Below are 27,576 nucleotides of genomic sequence, written 5' to 3' on the forward strand. Positions count from 1 at the left end.
GCTACCAAGATAAGAAAACACATCATCTCACACAGTCGATAGACTTGCAGCTTACAATAAACGATTGATGAAATCCCAGTTACCTTTGGCAACTATATATAGACATGTTATGCTATATGCTATGCATTGCTGCCCGTTCATCCAGACAAGTTCAAAATTCCCACAGCCAACTCATGCAACGTATATGTTTGGGTATCGCCATTGCCTTGGCCACCCTCCATTGTTTATCATTTGTATGTCATCCCATGGACCGCGTGTCTATGCCCGCATTGTGCCCTTAACTCCAAAAACAACCGGCAAACAAATCAGGAAAAGCAGAGTCCAAGTTCATGAGGACGTCTGCTTATAATGATCATCACAGAGAGGATTCACACCTCTTTGGGCCACAATGAGCCGACCAAAAAAGATATACTATTGCCAAAGAACAAGACCCACATGTTGGTTCTATATCGCGCTATACTGCCTCACCGAAACTTGGTGAAAGACTTGTGCGCCAGAGGTGAAGATGCTCCCAGAGCCACATTCCTTCGGTTCCTCGGGGTCTCTGCACAAAACGAGCAGATGTACACAGACGGCATGTTGCGCTTGTTCACGTTAATGCACTTTCCGTGAAGCCACATCTCGCACGATTGACTACGGGCAACAGAGTTAGCAAACAAAAGCCTCCTCACTCTCTACCTGCGGACATTGCTCTGATAACTCACCATTGCACCATAAGTCCGTCGACTGTTTGCTCGCCTCCGGGGCTGCCGGCGCAAACGCACCGAACACGGTTTCGCGACGATGGCGTTGGCAGGCTCATCTCGGTCATTGTCGCCGGGGATAACAAGGCAGGGTGTGAATGATGTCCGCTGAAACTGCGGGTGGCCGAGATTTTCAGCTTCTTGGGGCTGCCGTGGTTAGCCGTCTGTCGCTGCCTCAATCTCCTGAGTTCACTCTCGGCACCACCAGCACCGTCATTTATCACCGTCTCAGCTTCGCTTTCTTCGTCATTCTGGAGACAAATCTCGTGAGGCAACAGCCGGCCGCCAGCCTCCTGCCACCTTGGCCTGGAGCCGGACACCTCCAAAGAGTCAGGGAGAGCATATGATCGAGGCCTGCTGCATTTGGCCGGAATTACAATTTCCTCGTCATCGGTCGAAGAAGCATAGTCGTCGTACTCGTCATCAGCCGAGCGAGCAGAGCGTGCCGATCGCGCCGAGCGTGTCCGTCTGCTTGGGAGTACCTTCTCCACGCTGGCATGTCCATCCGCGTTTATGGTAATCCTCGCGAGTGTCGGCCTAAACGCGAGCTGCGGCTGGGGTGATGCCTCGGGGATGGAATTCAAGCTCGACAGACGGCAATGTTGATGGTCTTTGAATGGTGAAGACCGGCCTGAAGATCGCATGCTACCGGTTGACGATGGTCGACTGCGAGGCCGCTGTGGCGGCTGCTGCGGTTGAAGTTGAGGAGGAGGTTGCAAGGGCCTTTGCGTGGCTGGTGCGATAACGGGCATTTTGTTGGTTCCCGAAGCTCTGCCCGTCCTCTTCTGGCTTCTATGTTCACTAAAGCTTCGAGAAACAGCGGGGCGAGCCAAGCTGGTTTTTGCGGGTGGGTTCCCTGTGTTTGATCTGCTGCTTGCCGGCCTAGAGGGCGCCAGCTCGCGCATAGGCGCTTTCGACATGCCGAAATCTTGCACCTGAGAGGAGGGCCGGAGGATACCCGAGGAAGCCGAGCTCACTGGGACCTGTGACTGCTGCTGCGCTCTATTTGACGGGCCGTCCATGTTGACTGATGAGGGTCTACTGAGCAGCAAACCAGGATTCACGCTCTCACCCGTGTGGGATATACAAAACGGGTCGTCAAAGGATCCTTGGTACAGTTCTGTGCTATCCAAGCCCAAAGAAACCTGGTGAAGCGAAGCGGACACTGCAGTGAACGATATGTCGGCACTTGACGTGGTTGTCTTGGGTGCAATTGGACGTTCACGTTTCGTGGGTCGTTGCTGCTTGTTCTGCGAACGCGAAACGCCCCGTTGCTGCTGAGGCTGGGGCTGTGGTTGAGTATGATGTTGCACATCTGGCTGGGTTTGTCCAAGCTGTCCATCTTGGGCTTGTATGCTAGAGTCCTGGAACATCTGGGCTGTCGCGTCCCAACCTGATGGGTCCATGGAAATATGTTGAGTTGGGCTCAAGGTGTGATGGCCCTGCAACATGCCCGAGCCTGCTGCGCCAAAGTCGATATCCAGGCCCAGACCTGAAAAGCCGCCGGTGTTATTCCACATGTTTGGATCGGGAAAGAGGGACGCCGAAGCCGGCGCTGACAAGGGATATCCGAACATGTCACCCGGTGAGGTCACGAATACAGGCATATCGTTTGGATCCGGGGCGCCCGTTCCGGCAAAATCATGGAATCCCTGAGCATCCTGCATGGTCTCGATTTCGGTGTTGATCTTGGGAGCGGGGTTTCGCCGAGATGTCCTTTTATGGGTCGAGGATGGCGGTGTTATGGTTTGCCCTTGGTCAGCGGGTCCGGCGGCGAGACGCCGGACCTTTCTCGCCTTTTTAAGCGGCGGCTCCTCGGGTCGAGGTATCGTCTCGTCCCCGTTAGGATGCGACAATGGAAGTCGATTCGAAGGGTCGGACAGTGGTTTGAGTGCGGCTGGGTCAGACAAAGACGTCTCGAAGTCGCTTGCCAAGCGAGTTCTCTTGCGGCTATTTACAAATTCCTGTCCAGTTATCTGGTTGAAAGACTCCCGGCGACCAAAGCCACTCCAATCAAAGTTTCGTGGCGATGAATCTCCTCCGATATGCTCGAATGTTGCCTCGAGAGGGGAAACGACTTCTTCCGGGTGAGGTACACAGAACGCTCCGCTGCTCTGCTGATCGTCTGAAGCTTCGAATACAGGGCTCGGTAAGAGGGCCGTCGAGTGTGTACTGTGGGAGGAATGTGCAGAAGGTGACCACGCTTGCCGGTTGCCAAAGCTGTTTTAATATGTAGCGAAAAAAAAGGTAAGCCTCTTACATCTCAAGCAGCCTAGGTAGGAAAAGCGGCGGCAGCAATATAGCTCAAGCTGAGATATATCTGAGAATGGAATAGTGGTGCCTCTGGGACATGGGCCCAGCCTGCCTAGTTGAGATGTTTGGTACAGGAAACGCAATATCTTGAACAGCAAGCGCCAAGAGTTGCCGACATGATAGCAGCAGAGCGAGAAAGAATATAGAAATCAAAAGTTGGCATACCTGGTATCTAATAGCTCCCCAGTCATAGCAGTCGAAGTCGAGAGATTCTTGGCGCAGTCCCGGTTATGGCCACGCATGCGAACGACCTCAGAAAAGGTACATTCCAGACCAGAACATTAATTGCCCTTGCTTGAGGTTCACGTGGGATTGTTTGCGGGCTGTATTGAATTGCGGAAGAAAGGGGAGGAAATTCAAGTTGTTTTCCAATATTACCCACGGGCAGAGTGAAGAGAGACTGAGGAGAGCACAAAACAAAAGTCCCAGGTGACTTGTTGGTAGGTGGATGTATTGCAATGTCGTTGCAACAATGCATACAACGCGGGGGTTACCGAGAAATCCTTAAAAGCAGAAGCAACCCTGCAAAAGGAACCTAAAAAAGATGACGGGTACTCGTTCGGGCGAGGAATTCTAAATCTCGGGGTCGAATCCAAGCTCGGTTGTCATCTGGGTCATTACTGAAATGGTTCGTAAAAGTAGGGCGTATCTGATCGTAAGCTAGCGTGGTTTGGTTTGCCTTTTTGGTTTTGCTTTGTTGGTAGCGTCTCTCTGGCAAAGAGAAAAAGACTTCGGCCAAGTGGGAATTTTGGAATTGGGGAAATTTTGGCAGGCCGTTTATTTCATTACAGATTTGTTTCTGTGCACAAAACCCAACCCTTTTTTGTCCTCGTTAGCGAGTCAATTCCCGCGCGGTCGTTGCTTTTGTACGACAAAAAACCGAGATGCACTCCAGAAGACACTGAAAAAGAGGAGGGAGGAGAAGAAAAAAAAAAGTCTGGAGCCCATTAGGGGTCCACAATCTTTGTGGTTGCCAGAGCAAACAAGCGGGCAAAACGAACTGTACTGTAGCGCTGGTGGGCTACGTGCGGGTAAAGGCACCACTTTGATTGGCATGTAGGGTAAGGTAATAAGGGGAGAAGAAAAAGTACAGAGTTTCCCATACGATGATTGACAGGTACCTACCCTGTAATTAATTTGTTCACGGTGTGTTGAGAAATCAGATGGCCGAGGTAGATAAACAGTGTCACCGGCTCTGAAGTTGAAAGGAAAGGGGAAGCAAAAAAAAAAAAAAAAAAAAAAAAAAAAAAAGAGAGAGAGAGAAGGCAGGAATGCCGCAGAAGCACGGACAATAAAAACGCAAAAGTAACTAAAACCAGATGGCAGGCTGTCTGTCTGACGGGAGACGGGATGAACAAAAAAGGGAGGCTCCCGAGAGGATGCGCCGGGGCGGAAAGGTCGCTAAGACCAGGGAGGCAAAGAGATATTAACCGCTCACTTTGCTCGCTCGCTCCTCCAGGGTTGCTACGCTACAGCACAGTACGCTATTACAGCACGTCCTGCGAGAGAGAGAAAAAGCGTACAGGGGGCCCTCGCACCCGAGTAATCCGCAGTCGAGTTTGTAGTGGATCGGTGTTGGGTGCACAAGGACGGCAAGACAAGCGGAGACCGACCGCACTTTTCCGCCTCCGCGCCCAGAGTAAAAGAGCTTGACGTTGGGAAATGGGGTGGCTTGTTTGGTTGGTTGTGGGAAATAACCAAAGGTAACACAATCAAAGTGTTACCAGCTCGATGAGGGGGGATAGCTGGAGAATTTGCAATAATTACTTAAAAGACAGATAGACACACAAGTCGGCGTATGGTCGTGGAGATATATATGCAAGCGCCGATGGGACGGGCCATGGTAGTAGGCCAATAACGGACGAATCGCAGTGCCGCTGTTGTGTTGCCGCAACCCCGGGCCTGGACAAGCTGAGTCGGCTGGGTGGAGATAGGGACAGAGCTCCCCCTGAGCTGCACCCAGGTAAGGCACTGTAGGAATAACCAGCCCGTTCTAAATCCTCTACACGGTATTTGTCAGGTCCCGCTAACCTACAAATACCAGGGATAGAAACTCATGATCGATGACGGAATCATGGAGTAAAACTTTGTAGACTTGAACAGCCAAGAGGGGAAGAATTGAAAAATAAAAATAAAAAAGCGGCTGGGGAACCAAAACCAATCGAAGCAACGCAGTAATACTGTTGACGAAGGATTAACGAATAGACGCAACAAAACTGTTGCCAAAGCGCAAAGTGGGGGGGACGATGCATGCGGTCAGCTAGAAGCGTCGCACTGGTTTTTGGCGTTTCTCATAATACCGAGCTAGGCGACTCTCTACGACGAAGTACGATAATCGCCACAAGTAGACAAGACCGGACATGTAGGGTAATCAAGCAGGTGATACTTATCATACAAGGGCAAGGCTGCATTTCATTTCCAGGTTCACCAACACGACGCTTGCCTGTCTTGCTGTATCACATCTTGTTGCTTGTATTAGCAGCCACCCATGTTTTTAACCTCTTGCCCCTTGTAGCAACTACAAATGCTACAACGACAAAACGTTTGGTTTATTTTTCTTCTGCCTTTGTTTTTTTTTTTTTTGTTTTTTTTTGCGGCTTCAAGAAAAGGCCACTTGCGAAACAAAGTATCCGAGCGTCAAGCGCCCGCACTTGGGTGGTGACGGCATTTGACAATGGCATTGTCGGCAGATGTTCTCCTCACTTTATTCTACTCAAATGGACAAGCTCGGGCGTAAACCCCCGGGCCGCCCTAGAGCCAAGGCAAGGAAACGTTTCCAGGTTGTTGAACAGTGGAGGAACAGCTACTGTAAGCTAGAGCTACCACCAAGCTGAGTAAGGGTGCTGCTGTACTGTACGGTACCAACCAACCAAAGGTGACCGACTGGCAGGAGGCAGCCTGCCCCAAGTGGAGACTGTAATAAACGGGCAGCTGCAAGTGTGAGTCAATTGCTAGATACTCAGGTACTATACTATAGTAAATGCCTACACTACTACGTAAGCCTGTCAAAGAGCAACCGACCCTGAAGGAAGACACTGCCCCAGCATCCCTGCATCTGCATCTAATTGACATCTGCATCTTGAACTGTGTTTGGTTGGTTCAGCTTGCATGAGGCATTGGATGCGAGATGGGGTTTGGGTTCTAGGCATGCAAGGTACTCACGCTAACTTGATCCCGATTTTTCACTGGATAAGCTGATCCGCACTGGCAAGCACCAACAGTCGATGGATGCAGGTGGTTGGCGTTTGGGCCTTTGAATGGATTGCAAAGTCCGGGGCATGAGAGCCCGGCACCTTAGTACCGTTTGCGATGGGTGCACGCTGCATAGTCGTTCGCTGGGACTTGCCTGGTCTTGCAAAAGAAAAACAGAAAAATAATATGCCCCGACGGCTTTTTGAAGTTCAAGGGCTGGCATCCAGCTCGGTACCCAGGGTAACTAAGGTATTCAAGTAAAGCAAATCGGCATCGACTGATTTGAGTCCTTCAAAGGCCCGGAGACTTATCTTCCCTGAGAGCCCGCCCTATCCATGAGACTTTGCCAACCAAGTCTACCTCTTCCAAGCCGCCCCATAATCAATCATCAGCCCTACCTAACTCATCAATTTTAAATGTACGCAGGGCTAGCGCGCACGCCACGGGTTCGTAACCATTTTGCCTATCAGCAGCAGCAATCATGTTGCTCAAAACGCAATTACGAGCTGCCTGCCTACGTTAGCAAGGTTAGGTACTTTAATAACTGGCAGCTAGCGGTGCAAAGTTTTGTGGTCTAGAGGCAATAACCTCATCTCTAGCTCAACTTGGCCAGACATTGACTTTTGATCTAGGCCTACCTTGATCCATATCAACTTGGGACAGAACACTAGGTGATCTGGGGTATTCGCCATCATAAAGTGGTTGCATTAGCACCCAGCCGGGAAGAACGCGTATGTAGAAATCATGATAGCAAACCGAAAGCGAAAACAGAAGAGAAACAAACAATTCGACCTCCCCACCCCCCCAAAAAAAAGTGCCGTCACCGAACGTCAACCGGATCGAAACCGCAAATGCGTTTGTGGGATTTTTGGTTTGTCTCCTTTGGACTCCTGTTAATGTCCCAGGTCAGTTCCCATTACATACCTAGTTACCTTGGTATTCAAGGTTTTGTCGACTCGTCAAGTTTCGCTGTTTGTTTGAAGGCCTGCCAACAAGTTTGAAACGACTGGTCCAGAGCTGATCTGACCTCGCTTTTAAGTGCTTGCATGAGCGCCACGCCTTGGCTCCGCGCCGGTGGGATTTTCTGCCCCTTTGGACAACCTCGACCTGATCTCCTGATTGGTTGGTTTCACAAAAAGCGATGACCAGCGGGTTCTGTTAGGGGGTTGCAAATTGATAATGTATATCTTGATAATTTTATCACTTTTCAAAAAGAGACAAGACTTCGTGTAACCGTTGATCAATGAACAACACAAAGAGAAAACAAAAGGAGACAGAGTTATCGGGATTCGCCATTATCGGAAACGGCATGCATGAATCTGGCCACAGTCGCAAAATCCCTTATCGCCGAGCTTTCACCTTTCCAACCCCAACACATCTGCATTCGCTTCGGCACGCCACCAACTCACGCGCCAAGTGGCACAAAGTGATATCGGCAAGGCTTTTTTTTTCTTCTTTTTTTTTGTCCCTCTACTCCGTCCCTTACCTCTCTACCCGTCGTCACCCCCCATGCACCTTACAGCTAGTACTAGAACTAGTGCTGAACCACCTTTCGTCGATGGATGCCACGTACCCATGCCCTTACCCAGCACCGGGAGAGAGCTTCCTTCCCCCAACCCCACCCAGCCTTGTTTCACAGCGTGACAAGGACGGCAAGCCACCAGGCCGCGAGCCGTCTCGGCAAATTCCTATATCAGAAGGCCTTTTGTTCCTCGGGATTTTATTTATGTTATTGTAAGGGGGGGTGGTCATTAAGACCAAATGTATTCTCTTCGTAGGCAAAACAAAAAAAGAAAAAAAAAGACTCGTGTAGATTGAAGGGATTGGCGAATGGGAGTCTCAAAAAAGGTTCCCCGATTGTTTTGAATCACCTCGCTACGTAGTGAGAGCCCACACGACAGGTATCAAGACAACTTTATTTTTGGCCATAAAACACATACACAGACAGTCAAGTGTAGGCATGAGGCTGAACCTGGAAACCCGGTTTTTAATTTGGGGCAGGTAATTGACTATCTTTTTTTCTCTTGCCAGAGATCATCGTCTGCTTACCCAGACCTCGGGGGAACCATGAGGGGGAGAGACAAGGCCCCCTGTGACATGTTCTCCTTATTACGCCCGTGTTGACGGAGCAACACGGACATCAACGGGGTCCGACTACTCGGAGCAGAACTCGGGCCCAAACCTAGACAGGTCCATTTTCAAATTCCCCTCTTGCCTCCGCTTGCTTCAGGGTTGACTTGTCTAACGGGGGTGTTGTTTGGTAAGGCTGTCGGGGTTGCGCCCGCCTTCTCTCCGCCATCCCATCTTCGATGATGGAGCAACATGTTACGCGTTTTGGATTTTTTTTTTCTTCCTCTTTCGACGTGGTCTTAGCAGGCATGTTCACTCACGTTCTGGGTGGCCCCAACGGTCGGGTCGCAAAACATGATGTAGGAGCAGAAAGCGAAACGAAGTTTCATTTTTGTGAACTGCCCGGGGAACGAAATCAAACATCTCGTGACGTGGCTCCAGCGCTGTTGGCACGACATCCGCATCGTTCCAAAACATGACGAAAAAGATTGATTGTGGAGATGGTCACTGTCAACAGTTGCAATGATAATGCATGTATAGAGTTGAAATAGTTCAGTTTTCAATGCCACCCCTGGTATTTCTACTCTGTAAACTCAAGCAATAAAAGACAAATTCCAAAGACCATATCCTTCTATAGTGGTATTTCGCCATTCACAGGTGCTAAACAAACAAATCCATCCCGCGATGCCCCCAAATGTAAATCCACAGAATTCGCTACCAAGATATGACCAAAAAAACACACAAAAGTTTTGAAGACGACCAATGGCAAAAAGGAATAGTCGTAACAGCATAAACAAGAAACGCAAAATGACGAGAAATGCAATTTGAAGTAGGGGGGATAGTGCGGGTGATGAGTAGACAATCGGAAAATTTGGGGTATTGTCAAATTGGAAATTAGGTGCAAATGCTTTTTTTGTTAAGGGGGAATAAAAAAAAACAAAAAAGACCAAAATCAAAAATCGAAAACAAAAGACGCTGATCAGATCATGTTGGGCATTCCATCCATGCCGGGATTAACGCTAGTCGGCGGCCTCTGCTGCGGCATGTGCCCGTACTGAACGTTCATCTGCGGGTGCGGAAGCGGCGGGGCGTGGGTTGGGTGCAGATGATGCGACCTGGCGGGAGTTGGAGGCTGCATCATGTGAGGCTGTTGTGGGTGCATAGGCGACGACATTTGCCCCTGCATGTGGTGGGGGTGATGCTGGGGGGTCTGGACCTGCATCAAGTGCTGGTGAGGCGGCAGCTGAGGGGTTTGCATATGCGAGTGTGGCGTGTGCAGCTGCGCGGGCGTTGGCGTGCTGATGGCCGACATTGAAGTCGATGCAGGTGTCATTTGCGGCGTCAGCGGTGCCTGCGACTGCTGTTGACCCTCTGTCTTGGGCTTGGCCATTTGACTTGCGGCAAGCCTTGTATGGCTGCTCTCCCGCCTCCGCTTGGGGGCATCCTTGATCTTGGGATGCGTATGGCACTGTGATGGAAACGATGGCTGTTAGCTTACGGCCTATTGAGTTTGGCAATATTAACAAAGCTTCAGGTTGACGTACCTTGTATGCATGCCTGAACCAGGTCGTGCCCTTCTTCTTACTGCTCACCAGCGCAATCCAGTCGTTGCAGCTTCCACATAGCCCCTCCCAAACGTCGGGGTTGCCATCCATCCGCCTCGTCTCTTGCGGCTCCTGGAACGGGTTGCCAGTGGCGGCACTAATTCCGTGCGTGAAGCTCTTGTCGTACCAGAAAGCAGAGTTCTTGAGGACGAGCCACCTGCCAGGCTTGCAGATACCACACCATCCCTCACGCTTATTGCCGTGCCCACGCACCCATCTCGGAGTGTACAGATCGCCCTCGAACCTCAGCTCCTGCTCGTGGGGCACCAAATCGGGGTCTGACGGGTTCATGTCCTCAGGAGGCGGCGGGATCTGCTCCTCGTGGAGCGAAGCGTACAAGTCCGGCGGGTCCGACAGGTCGGTGTAGTGCCCATGTAACGAGTGGGGATCAGCGTTGCTTTGCAACATGCGGAAAAGGCCGTGCGACATGAGCGGGGGCGGGTGCTCCAGGGCGTGCGGGTCCGGGTGGTGATAGCCGTTTGACGGAAGCTGGGATGGCAGCAACATGCTGTGTCGTGGGAACGCCGGGTTGGGCGGCATGAAGTAAGCCTGCTGCTGCATGGTCTGCAGGTTGCCCATGTTGAGGGGGACCTGGCTGTGCGCGATCGTGGGCGATGAGTGCCTCGAGGACATGCGCTGGCCGTAAGCATCGTGGGGGTGGTAGACGAAGGGCGAGTGCCGTCTGTTGGGCGTGGTGCCATAGGAGCCTGTGGACCACCTCTTGTTCCTTGCACTCTCGACACTGTAGGGCGCAGAGCGCATACCAGGGCGTGGCGATGGGGAGGCTCTGCCTCTGCTCTGCGTCCTTACCAGTTCGGACCGGCTCTGAGGGGTCATGCGCGGCGAGGCAACAGGGGACAATTGGGTCGACGACATCAACGAGTTCCTGTTGGAAGGCGGCGGGTAGTCCGAACTGAACGAAGGCGCATCAGACATAGCCGCTGAGAAGTCCTCATACGAAGTCATCTCTGACAGTCCTCCTGACGTTGACATGGTGAACGAAGAGCCAGACATCCTGCGTGGGTTGATGTTGTGGTCGAACGGTACCGGCTCGTTCTCTACCTGGGCCCCCGGGTACCGCAGGTCAAGAATCGGAATGGCTTCGTCGGTGGTGTACGCCTGACCAATGCTCATCTCGTTCTCCAGGCCGTGAAACTCCAGGTTCTCCTCGCATGGCTTTTGCATCCAGTTGCCTGGGGGCGAGAAGGTTAGCTAGCGCATCGCAGTACGATGAGGGGCACCAAGACACTCACTTGACTCCATTGTCGTCGGGGGGTAAAACTCCTGGTGCACAGAGATCGGCCGTGACGACGCAATGGTATCACTAGGAGTCTGTTGTTGAACTGGCAAAGTCGAAGAGTCCCATGACGGCAGGTTGTCATAACCCTCTGCGACCGAGTATGAGAAGCCTTCGTGAATGGTTGCTGGACGAGGTCGCATGCCTTGCGACGTTGGCGTGGTCCACAGTCCTTGCGGTGCACTCATGCCTTCGGATCTGGGCATCTCGTTGCTAGCCATTGTGACGGCTACTGGCGGAGATGCACCCTTGCTGAGTTGAACGTTTTTATTTTGGTCGTCGGGCAAGTTGAAGTTGGATGCAGCAGCTGGTTGTTGCTGTTGTTGTTCTGGTTGTTGTTGTTGTTGACTATGGTTTGCATATAAGTAAGTATCCTCATGAGATTGCCAAATAGTGGCAACGAGGAGGGGAAGGTTGGGCATACAGCTGTGCCTGGTTCGAGTCCATGGCTTTACTGAAAGTAGCACAAGGGAGTGTGCTGCTAATCTATTATGTTCCTGAATCTGAGCCCACACACACCAGTTAGCATGAACCCACAGACGCGGCAGACCGTTCAGCTAACAAAGTCGAAGTAGCAGTAGAGGGGCAGATCCACTGAAGTAGCCAGGTATCCAGAAAAATCAGGTAGGGAAACTTGTCAGGCCATGTTACAACTTACTTCGGGGTCTGCGGCAGACGCAAAGACCAGTAAAAGTGCAGGTCCTCTTGCCTGTGTCCCTCAGGAGGGGGGGAGGAGAAAGGGGAGACTCGAGTCGGAGTGAGTGGCGACCCAGGGTATATTGCGACAAGGTGGGGCTTCGCTATAAGAGATCCGTTGGAAGACTCCGTTCACAAGGTAGTAGTTGAAGTAGAAGCCGACAAAAGAAGACACAAACGATCGAGAGGCTTTCTTGCCAGTTGAACGATGGCAACGTGGTGTGGCGGTGGCAGGAGATCTTCCGGTAACCCTTAACCCAAGAGCGATATAACGAGAAGGCCTCACACAAAGAGGTCTTGTATGGCCCAGCTTCCTTCGTCGGGGTTGTATTATCAAGCCGTGATCGATATGTGGTTCGAAACGGGTACAGGATGTTGACGTCGGGGCTGAGAATAGACAAATAGATATAGGACGGAACAATGACCGTGCTTTGTGGTTGGGTCCAAGTCTGTCGAGAATAAAAAAAGAATGATCGGAAAAGTAAAAAAAGAAGCAAAGGAGCGTGGTGAGCCAGCCGCGAGGAGGCAGAGGAAGCTCGTTAGTTAGATGGGAGGATGACACATGCGACTGGCAGCCAGGGGTGGGAAAAGAGAGCCAGCTCTGGGTGTATTATAGACCAAAGGATATTAACAGCCGGCGAGACAGGATAGGCGCAAAAAAAGGAAGTGTTTGCCAGGGCAGGGGCTCAAGGAATGACTAGACTAGAACTAGGAACAGAAAAAGCATACAGGCTGGAATATGTGGGACGGGGTGCGAAAAAAAGAAGAGCAAGAAAGAAAAAAAAGGGGAGCTGCAAGTCAAGGCAGTGTAGGAAACGCGGAACCCAGAGGCTATAAGAGAACCAAATCCAGTCGACGAGGCATCATCCATGAAATGGCCAACAACTCAGCACGGTCAGGTTCGTAACATCGGTAGGAGCTAAGCCGGAGTCCCTGATACAAAGTTGACCTGTGGGTGCTGCCTCGACAGAGGTGTGGTGTGCGAGAATCTCCTTGGCTTTTTTCCATCGGGGTTGCATCCACAAACCCCCCATCCACTCTAGGTGGAGAATGCGCGCCGCCCTGCGCAAGCCAAGAGACAGGGACAGTTCGAGTTGTAGTGCTGTAGTAACCAGCCCCAGTCAGGGCAGCAGGGCCAGGGAGCCATGGCCTGGGGAGTCTCCAATCGCGCTGCAGGCCCAGGGACGGGGATGGGGCCAGGCCAGCCCCAGACGCGACTGTTTTTGGAAAGAAGGGGGCAAGGATAAAACAGCACAGACAAACTCACACCACAAGAAGCAAAGAGCATCCATCTCTTGGTAAGTACCGTCGAGTGGATGACAAAGTAATCGAGACACCACGGCTTTTAACCTAATAATCACTTTAACATAGGGAGCAAGAATAATATAAGTCCACAATGACATAAAAGAATCTTTCTGGAGCAAGCTAAGCTTTTTAGATTTAAGTTACCTTTTGAATTGAAGAAAGTATGCGTGATTGAAAACAGGGAGTTGAGGCACAAATACCTGCGTTTTTGGTGTGGTAAGGCCAATTTTGGTGTAGCGATTAATTTGTCGCCCACTTGCCGTGCAGTACTACGGTACCACGTATTCGAGACGGATAAAAGGAGCAATTGTACAAAAAGAATGAAGCCGCAAAAGAAAGAAGGTAGGAAGTAAAAGAAATAAAAATAAAAACTGCAAGGTAGGGGTCGATTGAAAGGAACCAGAGTGACAACGAGGATAATTACTCGGTTAATTGCTGGCCGTTTCTCGGTCTGCAGAGCAAAACTGACGAGGTCAAGTCAGGGATAGTAGCTTACCAAAACCATCTACTCAATGGGAATACCTGGAAAACTGCTACTATTCTGGTAACTTCTGCTTCTTTTCCGGACCTTGCAAGCTGCTGTTCGTGCCAAAACCCTGTAGTTGTTCCGCACTCGTCCGGTCTTGCACGTCAGTCGATTGTCTGACTTTTTGGCAGAAGGGATCTTGGAACGCACAAACCACAACAAAGTCACATTTGTGCAAAAAAAAAATATATATATAAAATATAAATAAATAAGTAAATCTCAAAATGAGAGTGACCGAGTTGACAAGTCCAAGTCGAATTCCCTAGAGATGCCGCCGGCAAGGTTAGTACTACGTAGTACTTCTTTGTTCAACCGCAAATCCACAATGTTCTGCCCTGCCCTGTGCACGAGCAGTACCGGGATGAGGTTGCTGTTACAACTGTGAATGGTGGGGTTTTGTCAGATCCACTCTCAAGGTTGCCAGTGTCTCATTCGTTGTATGACAGACACATACCGACAGGAACGAACCCCCCAAGGAGTGTCATCGAGCGAGAATACGCCGCTGGGCCACAAAAAAAGTAACATATTGACTTTTTTGACACTCGCCTAGATGGGAGATTCCGCTACCACCAGATCTCACAGTCAGTGCGTGTCGTATTTCAGCCGCAGACTTTTGGGTTTTTATTTCGTTTGCCTGTTCTTTTCGTCTTTCATTCTTTTATTTGTCCGTTCTCTTTTGAGCCGAACTCCGAAATCCCCATGTAGTTGATTATAGTTGATTGATTCTCTGTGCGCAAAACGCCATAAAGATGCAACTTGGCTGGTTCGCCGTGGTACCCGATACCCACGCGGCCAGGCTTAAGTGTAAATAGGTTGAGTCTAGTGAGCGGTTGTCATGATTCGAATTACAGTCCCAAGACTGGATTAGACGAATTGATTTCGACCCATACTATTTATTTTCTTCTTCTTTTTTTCCTTTCTCGTTAGCCACGGCTGTCAAGTTCAAGTTTGGCGTACGGAGATCATGAGCCCAAGTGTTTGGCAGGCAAGCGCATCTTACCTCGGACGTGGTTTTGTCCTTGGTTCAGATGCTCTGCACAGGGGATCCTGTTCTTTGGTACGTTTACAGTACCTGATTTTCTACGCAGTGCTGCTCTTCTTCCCCACAATGGAGGGAGCGGCCCAACAGAAAACAGATGCGCCAGTCGATCACGGCGGGAAACTCTGTTCCAGGTCGAACCAGTCGTCTGTCGGACATCCCGTCTTGGGTTCGGTCACCCGAGAGCTGTATGTACCAGCCCACTAGGATGCTCATAACGTAGGATTGAGTAGAGGGTTGATTAAGCGGCAGCCGTCTCCAACCATTATACTGGTCCGTATGCTGCAGCGTCCCAGTCGTCCGATTCCTAAATTATAGGATGGAAGGCGGGGATGACATGGAACCAACCACAGCCACAGTCCCAATGATATCGCACGATGGTAGAAGCACAGCAATTCTTGTCTATCTGTGGTGACGACACTGTCTTGGCAATGTGCATATCTCTTTATCGAAAACCACCAGACCTTGCTACCAAAATTTAGCCGGAAGCCACAGCCCTCGATGGTCCTGAAAGAAGGCTTACCCATCGTGAGCTGTGAATGGTCGGCCACGGAGGCCTGGACGTGTCCGCGCTGTACAAGACCGTAAAAAAGAGGCCCACCGAGACGCGGCGATGAGCTCAAGTGCGAAGTTGCGGGAGGGCAAGGGAGGGGAACCCTGTGTCGGGCTAGGGATACAATTCGCCAAGTGGGTTAAAGTGCATCGGAGACCTCTCTAAACGACCACTAACGAGGCGCGAAGAAGGGTATATCCAAAGTCAAAGGGCTATATGAACGAAGGGCGATTTTCTGCCGGCGCTGACGCCGGAAACCTTGACGTTGGGAGGGAAAAGAAGAGAAATGGTGGGGCTTTCTTGTTTTTTCTTTTTGTTCCTTTGGTTCTTCTCTGCTTCTGGATCCCACATCCCTTCCGTTGGATTTGGGCACACTGAGGATCTGATTGGTCGACACGATGACGTACCGTACCTACCTACTTTGTACATAGGGTAGCGGTACCTGTCAAAGATGGTAGCAAATCGGGGTAGGTGGCAAGGGTCAGATGCAGCCCTTCTCGCTACTGTACAGGCAGGGGTGCTGACACTTTGGGGTTAATCGTTTCAGCTGGTTTCAAAATTTCCGTCTCACCCGCCTGCAGCAGGCGACTTTAGGATTTAGAGCAAAAAAAAAGTCTTGTACGCCGGGTAGAAAAGGCAGGTACCCGACGGTTCTCCGCATCAGCCGATGCAGTTGCATGCACGTTGTGTGTGAGTTCGTACGTGTGTGTATAGTACATTTGTGCGTACCGGTATAGTTTTTTTTTTCTGTACAGTAATTACGTACCAAACTTTTTAGCTTCCCTTTTGGTGTGTATTCCATCCATGTACGTGGCTGCACGGCATCGCATGATCAAATAGGTCGAATCAATCAAAGAAAAGTGCTTTTTGGTCATCCACATTATAACGTTACACTCCCGCACCCTATTGCTTACTGTATGTACAGCTGTTGAAGCATTATTTTCTGGTGCAAACGTTGACGCCTCGTCCAGCCTCATGAGAGCGACCGGATCTCGATGCACACAAATCTCCTCTGATTAAGCAATGCGGTGCCCCATCAAGGTTTTTGTTTTTTTGCTGTGTGTCATGATACACATGCCATCTTTCTCGCTTTGCTGCAGCATCGTCTTGCAATCTCTGGGCAATGTTTTTGCTCAACGGGTCCAGTCCACACATCACATCTTTCTCTACAATCCCCACCCTCTTTTTATCTTGAGAGGCTGAGACAATGAAACAAGTACACCGCTCCAACAGCGTAACGTCAGCCGGAGGAGCCTGTTCAAACGAATTCACATAAAAAAAATTCTTGGTGTGCGTATATTGTTAGAGGCGCGACACCACGATGGATCCTCTCCAGGGCCACCTCCTGAGATCCATCCTGATTATCGTCGGCTGCATCCTCCAGAAAGAAGAAAAGTTTGTAGTGCGAAATCTTGCACTCGCTTAGGTTGCATGTACCCTGACTTTGTAGATGTGCATCCACATATCTCGAACGCCCTGCGACTGTGTGGGGTGTCCTTATTTTTCTTTTTCTTCTTCTTCTTGATCTTCTTCTTTTTTTCTCTTTTCCGTCTCTCGAGCCCCCCAGTTGCTCAGATGGCTCTATTTCTGGCAGTGCCATCTTGGATTATATGGAGCCGGGCTATGTTTGGGCACTTGACCCGACGATCCAAGGTCATCAAAGTCGGGATGTCCAAACTTCAACCCCTGTCAAAATTCAAGCATCTTGAGATGGTCCTGGATGGACGAAAGAGAAAAAAAAAGTCTGGACGACATGTTTATCGACTGACTACTACGATGTTAGTAACAGCTGACATCCCATCGCTTCCCGACACAAATCTTTATTTTTCTTTCGCTTCTCCCACCCTTGGGGACCACTCGAGACCCGACGGAAACCTTTTTGTCGGGCCCTATCGCTGCAGTGATTTGTCAAGGATTCCCTGTTTTCGTTTGGCGGGTTACGACTGGTCGAGATGTTGTAGTACATACAGTAAGTAAGTAGTACAGTAAGTAGTACAACCGTCGGAATACGTACCACGTTGTATTGTATCGTGATTTTGGGGCGTTGGGTTTCGTTCATCCCGTCCAGCCCTTAACTTTTTGCCCTTTTGCGCTAGAATATTTAGGTATGCCTCCCTACAGTCCGGTACGCTAGTTTTAATTGATTACCTTATTTACAATAGAACTAGGAAAGTCGTGGCGCCTGTCATGTTCGGAGCAAAGACCACCGTCCTACCGCAGGGCAGATGATGTTATGCATCTCACCCTCAACTCTCTTGAGATGCCTGCCCTCCGAAGATGCAAGGCGCTTGGTGCCTCCTCTTTGTTCTGCGCTTCGGGTAATCCGGTCAGTCCCCTCCCCTTGCTCGAACTGTCGAAAGGGCCGATCAACGATTTTCGATCTATCTTGTGGCGCATTCCCACGATGAAGAGTCCTTTGCCAAGTAGTACAGCCGAGTTGTCGATTTATACCCCCCTTCTGTTCTTCAGGGATGCACCCTTTTCTCAAATTCATGCGATCCACCTTGTCGACCGATTCAGGTCATCCAACCTCTGCAGCACGGTTGTCGGACTGTGGTCCGAAAAGCAACCACCCTCGTTAGGCTGCCAAAATTGATCCTCAATTTTTCTCCCCCTTCTGGATCTGTTTCTTTTTTTGAACCGGCCGGTCCTCGGCCGATACTGCCCACTACCTCTCTCTCTCCTACGCGAAATGTACAGAGAAATACTCCCCGAGATGTCACGAGCCTTTTTTTTTTTTTTTTTTTTTGGTTTTAATTTTTTTTCCCCTTGGGTTCCAGCAGATCAGGATCTGTGCATGGGCTGCCTCCAAGCTTTCCCCGGCGGCTCACCACCAAGGTGTTTCTGTTAGTCACCCTTGGATATGTAGATTACCACAAGTCTTGGCGCATCGCGATATACTCTTTTTAGCAGCCCAGTGGGGAGGAAGGCTAGAGAAACGCCGATATAACTTTTACTATGATAGACACGATGGCGTTGCACTGGTACCTGCATCTGATTTTCTAGACTAGAACTAAGATACGCGCGCGCGCGTACGCGCAAAATAAAGGTCCGGATGGAAAAAACCCCGGGCTAGCGCCTTTGGGGGGCCGGGTCCCCGCTGGCCCTTGCGCTTCAGGATTACTTCCATGATGGACTTTTTTTTTCGGGGCTGCTTGGCCTGGGCTTTTCTACCTGGGTGTAAATCGATCTGAAGAAACAACGCGGCACAAGGTTGTACACGTGCTAATGGCTTGATCACGCCAGAGAGAGAGAGAGAGCCTGTACTGTACGGTGCCATACAACACAGAACTTATAGAACTGCCACATAACCCTCCTGCTGACGGAGGAAAACGGGGGAAGATGGGCTTTCTTTCTCGCCAGCGATCAAGTAGGTGTTGTACAGTATTGGGCGGTATGTACCTTGGTTACTCCACAAAATACCTGCCGACATCGAGTAAAGCAGTATGGAATCATACGTAGTCACACAGCCTCGATTTGCGACTGGACTAGTTCTAGTTCTAGATAGTATCATATTGGTCTAGGCCCCTCTATCCACAGGACAGGCCCAGTGAGCCGCAGAAAGCCGTACCCACATCTTGTCAACAGGGAGAGAATGCTCCCATGATAACTATAAAGGTGGCAGTTCTTAGTTAGTTGAACGCTTCTAAATGGAGAAAACATAGACTTTTCCTTTCTTTTCACGACAAAGAAAATGAATAAATGAATAAACAAAAATACACACGAGCATAAACTCGGCCCACGGAGCAAACTTTCCACGAGTTCGATGAGTTGTTCTGTGGAGTTCCGTTTCCAGTTTTTTTTTTGGTAAACCACCAGACCTTCTCCCTCCCGTCCTGATCCTGCCCGACCCCCCGTTCCAAGAAGGCCCGCCGCCCCTGGTCCGGACATCCCGCCTTTCTACACACGCGCGGGGTGGGTTTTTCCTTGTTGCTAAGGAAAGGAACGCATGACAACCTCCGCTTGTTTCGGAAATTACCTCTGTCGTTCTTGCTTCTTTGTCCTCTTTTTTTCCCTTTGCTTTCTTCTTATTTTTTTTTACCCGCTCTCATTCAAGGGTGGCTACCAAGAAACAGCAGAGAAGAAAATAAGAAGAAAGAGGAAGACGAGGGTCCTCTCTCTCAAGGTTCTTTTCCGGGAGGTCAATAGTTTGCGCAATGCGCATATTATGACGATCAGCTGCCTGGGTTATCCTTTTCTCCTTCGTCTGGCCCGTACGTCGGGGACGGAGACGGGCGTGCGATGACGCGACTCGTCACGGGCAACACGTCAACCTGACCCGATTTCTAGGTATACCGTAGGACTAGAAATCCTACCTTATCCCCTATCTACCATCCAAGACACCTTCCTCCTATGAGAGTTTCGCCTATTGCTGCTGAAGAGAAAAAAAAAATTGCCATTCGTCCTGGGTATCCGTTCATCCGGGGAGACTGGCCCGTCTTGGAGTTGTTGAGTTCTCTGAGAAGTGAGGGGATGGAGGGGGGGTGTGTTCCAATCCCGACCCTGGCCAGTCTTGGACCTCCGTTCCCGAGAGGGTATACGTTGGCTGCCAAAGTAGAACTTCCGCAATAGGTCACGGGTTGATATCAAGAGGCGGCCGATGGGAAGTAGATTTTGTCCCAACATGGTGAAGAAGGACCATACTGTAAGTGGGGCGTCAAGCGCAAGAGAAGAAAATCCAAAAAAGAGCAACAGAGCAACAACAAAACAAAAAGTTGCTTTACTCTCCTACAACGTGGACTGGACTGACGGACAGGTTGACGTGACAAAACCAAAGAGAGGGTTTCATGGGTTTGGCGGTTGATTGGTCGGCATAATCTATCTACACTTAGCTAGGCCAAACCAAACCCACATATGAGACGGCAGGTTCGAACAAAAACAAGCCCACAGTAGAAAAAGAGTTCATACAGTGACGAATCGGGACTACGTGTAACCCACCAGGTCGGCAGCCAAAAAGCCTCTTTGGGGGAATAGAGATGCCGTGCCCCTTGCCATCGCGTAAAGGAGGGAAACCCCGTCAATGGACGGGCCCATTTTCCTCAGAGGGTCTTGCCTGCCCGGGCAACTGTGTGGCTGGCTTTAAGTCGTGCGGAAAATAATGGACAAGTGTAAAGGAAAGCAAGAGTCCAGTGACCAGGATAGGAAGACTTTGGCAGAGAGTAGTAAAGAGAAGTTGAAAGAGGAAAAAAAAAAAAAAAAAAAAAAAAAGCTCTTCTTAGGTAGCCCCCAGAAGAAATGTTACTATAGATAGGTCGTTTTTCTGGGGTCCATTCCTCATCAGCTTGTTTGAAGTCGGACACAGCCACCGCAGTTTGACAGATTTATTGGCTCGGGTTCTTCTCAGCCAACCATACAAGCCAGCAAGCCCCTACGCTCACACCTCCGGATAAATGAATAAGATAAATTAGAAGGAACACAGTCTTTGGCAATATAATCGCCGGATCTTTTTTTCACCATGACTGCATCACGGGATTCGCCTAATTCTCTGTATATGCGAGTAGCACACCGAGAAGGTTACAAAAAAAGAAAAACCATCGAGAAAAAAATCCACCGAGACCTTATGTGGGTTGCTCCTGTGGCGTGCAGGTGCCACTGCCTGGCGTCATGTTCTGAGTTGCGCGAACCCCCCGACCGAACTAGGACACAAGAGAAAGAAACATTCGGCATGGTAAACACTTGGCTGATCCCCCTCCCGCTTCCCGCCCGCTGTGAGATTTTGACCGAGTTGATGGGAGGTGGAAAGGGGGGGGACATAAGACAATCTTGATAATAATAAAAACAAAATCAGAGACATTCTAAAGCACGGTTGTGCTTTGTGTTTGCTGGTTGACTAATTCTTGTTGATACGCTTCCAAACCTCACTCTCAGCCTCGGACAGCTTGGTGCCCGCCACAGCCATGTACTTTTTGGCCGAATCCCACACCCCTTCCCCCTGGTCGTCGTGGCTAGTGCCGCCGAGGACGCCGCCGTAGTTGTCCGATCGAGATTGCCCAGCATATGAGGATGCATTAGGGTTCTGCTGGTAGCCCGCTGGGTGCGAGAGGTTATCCACCGACGCGCCCGGTAGCTGCGTCGTAGCGGGCGCGCCAAATGCCGGTGGCGGACCGGTAGCAGTAGAAGTTCCACGCTGTTGCTGGGGGTACGGGGCGGTCGGTGCTGCCATGGACATCTGTGGCGGAGGGTATTGTGGCGCGGCTGTCGTCGCCGGCGCCGCAGGTGGTGGCTGGTAGGTCTCTCCGGCCTTGGGAGGTGGAGGCAGTCCCGTGCCGGTGGCGCTCGCGGCGGTCCCTCCGGGTGGGGCCGGGACGGCGCCGGGTTGGGGTTGCGGAGGCGATGGCGAGCTGCTCAAACCTGCCGTCGGTGCCGGTGCGTAGGGGTTGGACCCGCCAGAGGCAGTAGCAGTCGGGATTGTAGGTGTCGCTCCCGGCTGCGGTGCTGTGTAGGCCGACGTCTTGGTCGGGATATAGTTTGCAGTCGCCGAGGCGGCAGGCCCCTGAGACTGCTGTTGCTTGCTATCGTCTCCTGGGGCCGCCGTCTGGGGAGTCACACCAGACGCCTTGCTTGCGTTTATGGGGCTCTTGGAGTAGATTGGGATTGCTGGCATCTTGACAGCTGTCGATCCAGATAAAGAGGCAAGATCAAGTTATTGTTTCGACTTCCTTTAACTAGAAAGGGGCGCGATGAGAGCAGATTCCAGGTCAACTGAGGGCTTGGTTGGGTTTAGACTGAGCGTTGGTGATAGTAATTTCCTCTTAGATATATATCCCATGTGCAGAATGGGATTGTTGATACGAACAAATAAACACTGTTTGTTCTTAAAAAGAGTCACATCAACTGTCTGACTTAACTTCCAGTGAGAACATGTGTCACTGTACCAAGAGTAGAGAGGGTTAAGTTGTCACTCCGACGAGACATGTACTAATGTGGCTGCCTGGAAGACGATCTTACACGCCTTTACTCATGTAGTTCAGTTGTGGTTGCGCATCCTATCGCCATAAATCGACATCGGTTGGCCAAGCTACGTCATATCCGTCTCACTCCTCACTTAGCCGGAAATCAGGTGACATGGGCTTCAGGTCGGGGTTCATACCAAAAAAGTGGCAGTGCAGGAAATATTTGAAGCGAACAGATTTGAAACATTACAATCAAGTGAGCATCAAGTATTCTCAAGTTATTTCTAGGATGCGTAGAAAACATATGTATAACATTCCGAGGATATTACCTCAATACATGATCAAGTTGGTGCTGATACGCGAATGAGTCTGAAGTGAGTGAACAGTAGTACCTGGCTTACTGGAAAGTTTACTGAGCTACAGTAGGCCGATTAGCGATAAGTGGGTTCTCTGTCGTTGCAAGTAGGCGGTAGCTAGCACCAATTAGGCTTAGCACGAGATTTTGATCGCAACGCGACAGGGATCGTCAATCAACACCGGGGAAAATGGACAGAGGGACGAAGCGATTTGGCTGCAATTTTGACGCCGCGATACCTTGCAAAGCTTCATCCATCAATCCAGCTCGATTGCCAAATCTATCATCGGGCCCAGAATTGGCAACATTGAATCGCCATTCCGATTGCTGATAACCTCGAATCCCGAACGACCAAGTCGCCGTTCAGAGGCAGGAAGCCGCCACGATGGTCGGCAAAGTTAGCGAGCGCGTCCTGCTCCGCGAGGGTGCGTGTGAAGCACTTGAACCCATGGCCCAAGCATCGAAATGCAAGAAAAACAGCTCGGGCTGCTATCGCATGATCATACTAATCACTTTTTTTGCACGACAGGATTGGAACGAACCGACAATGGCATGAAGCAGTCGAGTTGGCCGGACGTGGCCCCGATAAACCAAAAGAACTACTACACGTACGCTTCGCCCTCGTCATCCCGGCTACCTGCCTACCAGCCTGTGTTCATGCCATACGCTGACATACAGCCTCAAGAGAGTACATGAAACGCGATGACCAGATACTTGCCTTGAGGATACAAGGCGATGCCGCCCGCGATAGGCTCGTGCAGACCGCCAAGGACCGCGATCGCGCCCTCGCGCAGAACGGCGACCTGCCGCTACCCCCTCAGGAAGTCCCACCAGCCGAGGATGGTGCCCAGCCGCCTCTGGACGCCTCAGACCCTTCCAAAATAATAGTGATACACCCGGGCAGCCAGAACCTGCGCATAGGCTTTGCCAGCGATGCGCTCCCCAAGACAGTACCGATGGTGGTGGCAACCAAGTGGCCGCAGGCGGAGGACGAAGAGCACGAGGCGCTCCCCAGGAGGCAGTTTGAAGCCACGAGCCCGGACCAGAAGTACGGCGAGGAGTGGGCCAAGAGGTACCAAAGGATGAGCAACGATCTCAAGGTCGACATGCGCGCCAACAAACGCAAGGTCCTCCCAAACAGCAAGGAGCTTGTACAAAACTTCAACAGGCGCACCAAGGGCGAGACTATTCCGAAGCACAATGACCCCATAGAAGTTGCATGGACAGATGTCGGCACACTAGAGGACGAAGCCTCGTTGGCGTCGTGCTTCATCGGTCATCAGGCACAACTCATCCCCAACGACTCTAATCCAAAATTCAAGCTCTGGTGGCCGATGCAACACGGCTGGCTGAATGAGGATGAGTACACATCAGCCGAGCGATTGCATGACGACTTTGAGACAATCTTGGACAGGGCATTGCGACAGGAGCTGGGACTGACGCGCAACAGCACATGGCCCAGCTATTCTTGCGTCTTTGTCATTCCAGACCTTTACGACAAGAAGTACGTCGAGATGGTACTCCGTTCTTGCATGACGTGGTTCGAGTTCAACAAGATCTGCTTCATCCAGGAGAGTATAGCAGGGACATTTGGCGCTGGCTATACGCAGGCCTGCGTTGTTGATGTTGGAGCGCAAAAGACGGCCATCACCTGCGTCGAGGATGGTCTCTGCATCGAGGATTCTCGCATCAACCTGAAATTCGGAGGCTACGATGTCACCGAGGCATTTATCAAGATGATGCTTTATGACAATCTGCCATATGAAGACATTAATCTGAGGAGACGATATGACTTCCTTCTCGCCGAGGAGCTGAAAATCAAGTATTGCACCCTATCACAGGAGAATATCAAGGTGGTCGAAAACACGTTCCACGTTCGGGCGCCCAATCAACCGACACAAAAGTATAGCTTCAAGCTCTACGACGAGGGTCTTCTGGCTTCCATGGCACTCTATGAACCTGCAATCTTTGACAACAGCACAAAGTTGCGTGGCCGAAGGAAGCTCATTGAGAGGTCGTACAATGCATACGACGTAGAATACCCAGATGATCCCACATCGGCCGCGCAGTTCGCCGTTCTTGCACACATCAAGCCCACGATTGTGCCGACTGTGAACGGGGGGTCCCATGATCCCATGGCGACACCCAGCAAGGAGAAGGCACAGCCATTCAACTACCTCAACAGAAGCGGCGCAGACCTAAATGGTGGCACACCAGCCACCAGCAAGGCGCCGTCACCCACTCCAGAGGGAGCCAGCACGCCTGTTCCGCCACCGTTCATATTTGGCGGCGGAAAAGACGTGATCAACGGCGCCAACAGTCCTGCGCCGAGCGGCAGGAACGGTGGCGGCGGCACTCCTGCACCACCAGGTGCGACGAACGGGACGGTGCCACAGCAACAACCTCCACCTGCAGGCATGTTTGTGGACGCCATAGCGCGTTCGCAGACAGCCCTTGCCGCGGAGCGTGACAGCGTGCTCCCGGTGGTGCCGCTCGACATCGCCATCATGATGTCGATACAGAACGCAGCCAAGGGCGAGGAGAAGAAACTGCGGGACCTGCTGGGCTCCATCATGGTGATCGGCGGCGGGTCCAAGATACCAAACTTTGCCCCCTATCTCGAGGAGAAGCTCAAGGCCCGGCGGCCGGATCTGCACGAAAAGATCCTGGTCAGCCGCAGCGCGAGGGACATGGACGAGCAGGTCGTGGTCTGGAAGGGCGCCAGCGTTTTCGCCAAGCTCCCTACCAACGACTCGTGGATCACTCCTGGGGAGTTTGAGAGGCTAGACACGAGAGTTTTGCATCACAAGGTGCTTTGGGTGTGGTAAAAGAAACAAGAGTCGCAAATAGGCTTTTGGCGCAAGTGTTCTGGTGGAGGAAGTGAATGTGAGGGTTTTGATTGCATTGCATAAGGCCCGGGCAGGAAGAAAAAAAAAACCCAAAAAAAACTATGGGTTGGGATTAGCGTGTTCTGTGTATCTTGTTTATTCTGCGTTGGGTTGGGGAACTTATATACCGAGTTGGCTGCACAAAACAACACGAGGATTTCTTCGGGATATGGATGTGTCTTATAGAATGCGAGGCTCGCTCTGTGGCCGTTGTCTATGGAGTGGGATTTGCCTTTTACGGTGAGATGTCGACTATATGTATCAAATATTACATTGATGGTGGCGGAAAGGACGGATGCTAAGTACAAAGAGCCAATTGATCAAGAAACACACTATACTCGAAACCGCAATGCTGGAGTTCGACACCAAACAACACAGTAGCTAAAGACCTATTCCCGTGGACATGCCTCAGAAAAATTCACAACCCTTTTCGGGATGCCAAGTCTTGATGTGTAACTATCTTTTTTTTTATCGGGCTGTTAAGTCAGGAGGTTTCATAGAATTCTATTTCTAATGAACTTTTACACCCACCAAAAGCTTCCCAGTCTCACAACGCAAATCACAAAATGATGCCACTCGACGATACGGATGATGAATTGTTCACCATTAGCGACGAGAGCCCGGATGCGAAATAGTCTATGCAGCACTCCCGGAAAGTTAGCTGAGATCAAATTTTGGCAGCCCAAGATGAATGATCTAGGTATCTGTTCCAGGCAAGGGGTTGTTCTAGAATAGGGGCCCGTCATACTGCACGCAAACTAACATGGATATCACAGACACAAGCTTTTTTTTTTTTTTTTTTTTTCCACGCGCCGACACCCAGGCAACCAAACCCCCAGTCTAGCCCACCAGAAAAAAAAGCAACAACGCTTACATGATCAGAGCCGACAATGACCATAGAGTTTTTTTTTTCTTTTCTTCTTTTTACCTGCCAAAGTGTGCCCGCGGCAACGGCCGTAGTCTCGGCCGCGACCACAGTGATCTTCGCCCGCCACTCACGGGGCTCGAGCGCTTTTCATCTCGGCCGCGTAGAAACTCGGGGGGGGGGGGACGCCCTCTCGTACGGTCCGAAGAGACAGAAAGCTCGTCCACCAGGATTGCAGATGCCAGGGAATCCGTCTGGCGCTGCACACCCACACATGGGGGGGAGGGGTGGCCCCGTCCGCAGCATTATTGGTCTTTCACCCTCGCGGGGTGGATGATATTTTTCGGTGCCATGTGCAGCGAGGGTCAATTGCCTCGGCACTCCCGTGTCGCCTACGAAGCTCTGACCGACGACAACCTGGATGCAAACGAAGCAAGGTTGCAAGCATCAACGTGTTTACAAACGAGCAGCAGGTTGTGTAAGAGTATGATATAATAAGAACAGGACAAGATAAACTCTGCCCTCTTGGATACTCGTATTTCGCAAACCACGCAGCCTTTTTTTTCTTTTTTTAATATTACATATATATAGCCTTGGACTAAAAAGCTTCCGACGATATACCTTAATCTGAATAACTAGGTACCCGCACAAGACAGTACACCCAAATGCTTCTAAATTCCAGTCATAATCACTGCCTCGGGACAGCGTACTGGGCAAACTTGGTCTGATGAGTCTTGTTCAAAAAGTCGGTGTTCTTCAGGCCAAGCTTTTGTTGGCAAATTGATTTGCAGACTGTATAAAGGGAGGGACCAACAATGCTCTCGTGTTTTTCAATCTTGCACTCCTTCATGCAGTTTTCCCAGTCTTGTGGTTCGAGTTCGCTCTTTGCTCGGCCACTGGTGGAGACAGCCTGTTTTCCCTTGTTGCCGCGACCGGGTGCGGCGCTGGCCAATGTAAAAAGGGTAAGAATAACGGCGGCTTTCATTGTCAAGTTGGTGGTGATTTATTCAGAAGAAAAGAAACGAAAACTGGAAAAAAAGGAGAGTACTGTATATTAATAAACAAGTAGTAAACAAATGTAGATTTGGTGAAAGATGTATTTAGAAATTGCACACAGTTTAGCAAAGGGCTCTTTGTTTTACTTATTTATATGGGTAAGGTATCTACTTGAGAAAATATAAATAGAATAAACTTGGGTTTTTTTTTGGGGAGTATTTTTATACGCATTAGTACCTAA

The 27,576-nt window shown here is 50.6% G+C and overlaps 8 protein-coding genes across 8 annotated transcripts; 3 read left to right on the forward strand and 5 right to left on the reverse strand.

Moving 5' to 3' along the window:
* Nucleotides 1-44: 44 nt before the first annotated feature.
* Nucleotides 45-4,299, reverse strand: MGG_05224 (uncharacterized protein). Its single transcript, XM_003712727.1, has 3 exons — nt 3,222-4,299; nt 705-2,963; nt 45-633 (listed from the first exon to the last, which is right to left on the reverse strand). The coding sequence occupies exons 1-3, from the start codon at nt 3,296-3,298 to the stop codon at nt 465-467; spliced, it is 2,505 nt and encodes an 834-aa protein (XP_003712775.1). The 5' UTR covers nt 3,299-4,299; the 3' UTR covers nt 45-464.
* A 3,914-nt stretch (nt 4,300-8,213) lies between these two features.
* Nucleotides 8,214-8,795, reverse strand: MGG_16889 (uncharacterized protein; the record flags this gene model as incomplete). Its single annotated transcript, XM_003712728.1, has 2 exons — nt 8,214-8,430; nt 8,639-8,795. The coding sequence occupies 2 exons, from the start codon at nt 8,793-8,795 to the stop codon at nt 8,294-8,296; spliced, it is 294 nt and encodes a 97-aa protein (XP_003712776.1). The 3' UTR covers nt 8,214-8,293.
* A 21-nt stretch (nt 8,796-8,816) lies between these two features.
* Nucleotides 8,817-12,380, reverse strand: MGG_05225 (uncharacterized protein). The gene is made up of 5 exons (XM_003712729.1): nt 11,878-12,380; nt 11,644-11,722; nt 11,176-11,567; nt 9,863-11,115; nt 8,817-9,786 (listed from the first exon to the last, which is right to left on the reverse strand). The coding sequence occupies exons 2-5, from the start codon at nt 11,664-11,666 to the stop codon at nt 9,298-9,300; spliced, it is 2,157 nt and encodes a 718-aa protein (XP_003712777.1). The 5' UTR covers nt 11,667-11,722; nt 11,878-12,380; the 3' UTR covers nt 8,817-9,297.
* Nucleotides 12,381-12,893: 513 nt separating this feature from the next.
* Nucleotides 12,894-13,217, forward strand: MGG_16890 (uncharacterized protein; the record flags this gene model as incomplete). Its single annotated transcript, XM_003712730.1, has 1 exon — nt 12,894-13,217. The coding sequence occupies exon 1, from the start codon at nt 12,966-12,968 to the stop codon at nt 13,215-13,217; it is 252 nt and encodes an 83-aa protein (XP_003712778.1). The 5' UTR covers nt 12,894-12,965.
* Nucleotides 13,218-16,659: 3,442 nt separating this feature from the next.
* MGG_16891 (uncharacterized protein) lies at nt 16,660-18,408 on the forward strand (the record flags this gene model as incomplete). Its single annotated transcript, XM_003712731.1, has 5 exons — nt 16,660-16,733; nt 17,300-17,307; nt 17,501-17,664; nt 18,119-18,184; nt 18,304-18,408. The coding sequence occupies 5 exons, from the start codon at nt 16,660-16,662 to the stop codon at nt 18,334-18,336; spliced, it is 345 nt and encodes a 114-aa protein (XP_003712779.1). The 3' UTR covers nt 18,337-18,408.
* A 2,181-nt stretch (nt 18,409-20,589) lies between these two features.
* MGG_05228 (uncharacterized protein) lies at nt 20,590-22,463 on the reverse strand. Its single transcript, XM_003712732.1, has 2 exons — nt 22,429-22,463; nt 20,590-22,356 (listed from the first exon to the last, which is right to left on the reverse strand). The coding sequence occupies exon 2, from the start codon at nt 21,940-21,942 to the stop codon at nt 21,169-21,171; it is 774 nt and encodes a 257-aa protein (XP_003712780.1). The 5' UTR covers nt 21,943-22,356; nt 22,429-22,463; the 3' UTR covers nt 20,590-21,168.
* A 281-nt stretch (nt 22,464-22,744) lies between these two features.
* On the forward strand, nt 22,745-26,038 carry MGG_05229 (uncharacterized protein). The gene is made up of 3 exons (XM_003712733.1): nt 22,745-23,011; nt 23,116-23,194; nt 23,272-26,038. Exons 1-3 carry the CDS (start codon nt 22,972-22,974, stop codon nt 25,412-25,414), a joined length of 2,262 nt encoding a protein of 753 aa, XP_003712781.1. The 5' UTR covers nt 22,745-22,971; the 3' UTR covers nt 25,415-26,038.
* Nucleotides 26,039-27,027: 989 nt separating this feature from the next.
* On the reverse strand, nt 27,028-27,324 carry MGG_16892 (uncharacterized protein; the record flags this gene model as incomplete). Its single annotated transcript, XM_003712734.1, has 1 exon — nt 27,028-27,324. One exon carries the CDS (start codon nt 27,322-27,324, stop codon nt 27,028-27,030), a length of 297 nt encoding a protein of 98 aa, XP_003712782.1.
* Nucleotides 27,325-27,576: the final 252 nt, after the last annotated feature.

This window comes from Pyricularia oryzae, chromosome 3, assembly GCF_000002495.2.
Source record: "Pyricularia oryzae 70-15 chromosome 3, whole genome shotgun sequence".
NCBI lineage: Eukaryota > Fungi > Ascomycota > Sordariomycetes > Magnaporthales > Pyriculariaceae > Pyricularia > Pyricularia oryzae.

What these genes read in the sequence shown, in the direction of transcription:
- MGG_05229 (XM_003712733.1), top strand. Translation starts at nt 22,972, where the DNA reads ATGGTCGGCAAAGTTAGCGAGCGCGTCCTGCTCCGCGAGG. An exon ending in GCGCGTCCTGCTCCGCGAGG is followed by an intron (nt 23,012 to 23,115) that starts GTGCGTGTGAAG and finishes TTTGCACGACAG; the next exon opens with GATTGGAACGAACCGACAAT. An exon ending in AACCAAAAGAACTACTACAC is followed by an intron (nt 23,195 to 23,271) that starts GTACGCTTCGCC and finishes TACAGCCTCAAG; the next exon opens with AGAGTACATGAAACGCGATG.
- MGG_05228 (XM_003712732.1), bottom strand. Translation starts at nt 21,942, where the DNA reads ATGCCAGCAATCCCAATCTACTCCAAGAGCCCCATAAACGCAAGCAAG.
- MGG_05225 (XM_003712729.1), bottom strand. Translation starts at nt 11,666, where the DNA reads ATGGACTCGAACCAGGCACAGCT. An exon ending in GACTCGAACCAGGCACAGCT is followed by an intron (nt 11,568 to 11,643) that starts GTATGCCCAACC and finishes TGCAAACCATAG; the next exon opens with TCAACAACAACAACAACCAG. An exon ending in CCCGACGACAATGGAGTCAA is followed by an intron (nt 11,116 to 11,175) that starts GTGAGTGTCTTG and finishes TCTCGCCCCCAG; the next exon opens with GCAACTGGATGCAAAAGCCA.
- MGG_05224 (XM_003712727.1), bottom strand. Translation starts at nt 3,298, where the DNA reads ATGCGTGGCCATAACCGGGACTGCGCCAAGAATCTCTCGACTTCGACT. An exon ending in GGGGAGCTATTAGATACCAG is followed by an intron (nt 2,964 to 3,221) that starts GTATGCCAACTT and finishes ATATTAAAACAG; the next exon opens with CTTTGGCAACCGGCAAGCGT. An exon ending in GACGGACTTATGGTGCAATG is followed by an intron (nt 634 to 704) that starts GTGAGTTATCAG and finishes TGTTGCCCGTAG; the next exon opens with TCAATCGTGCGAGATGTGGC.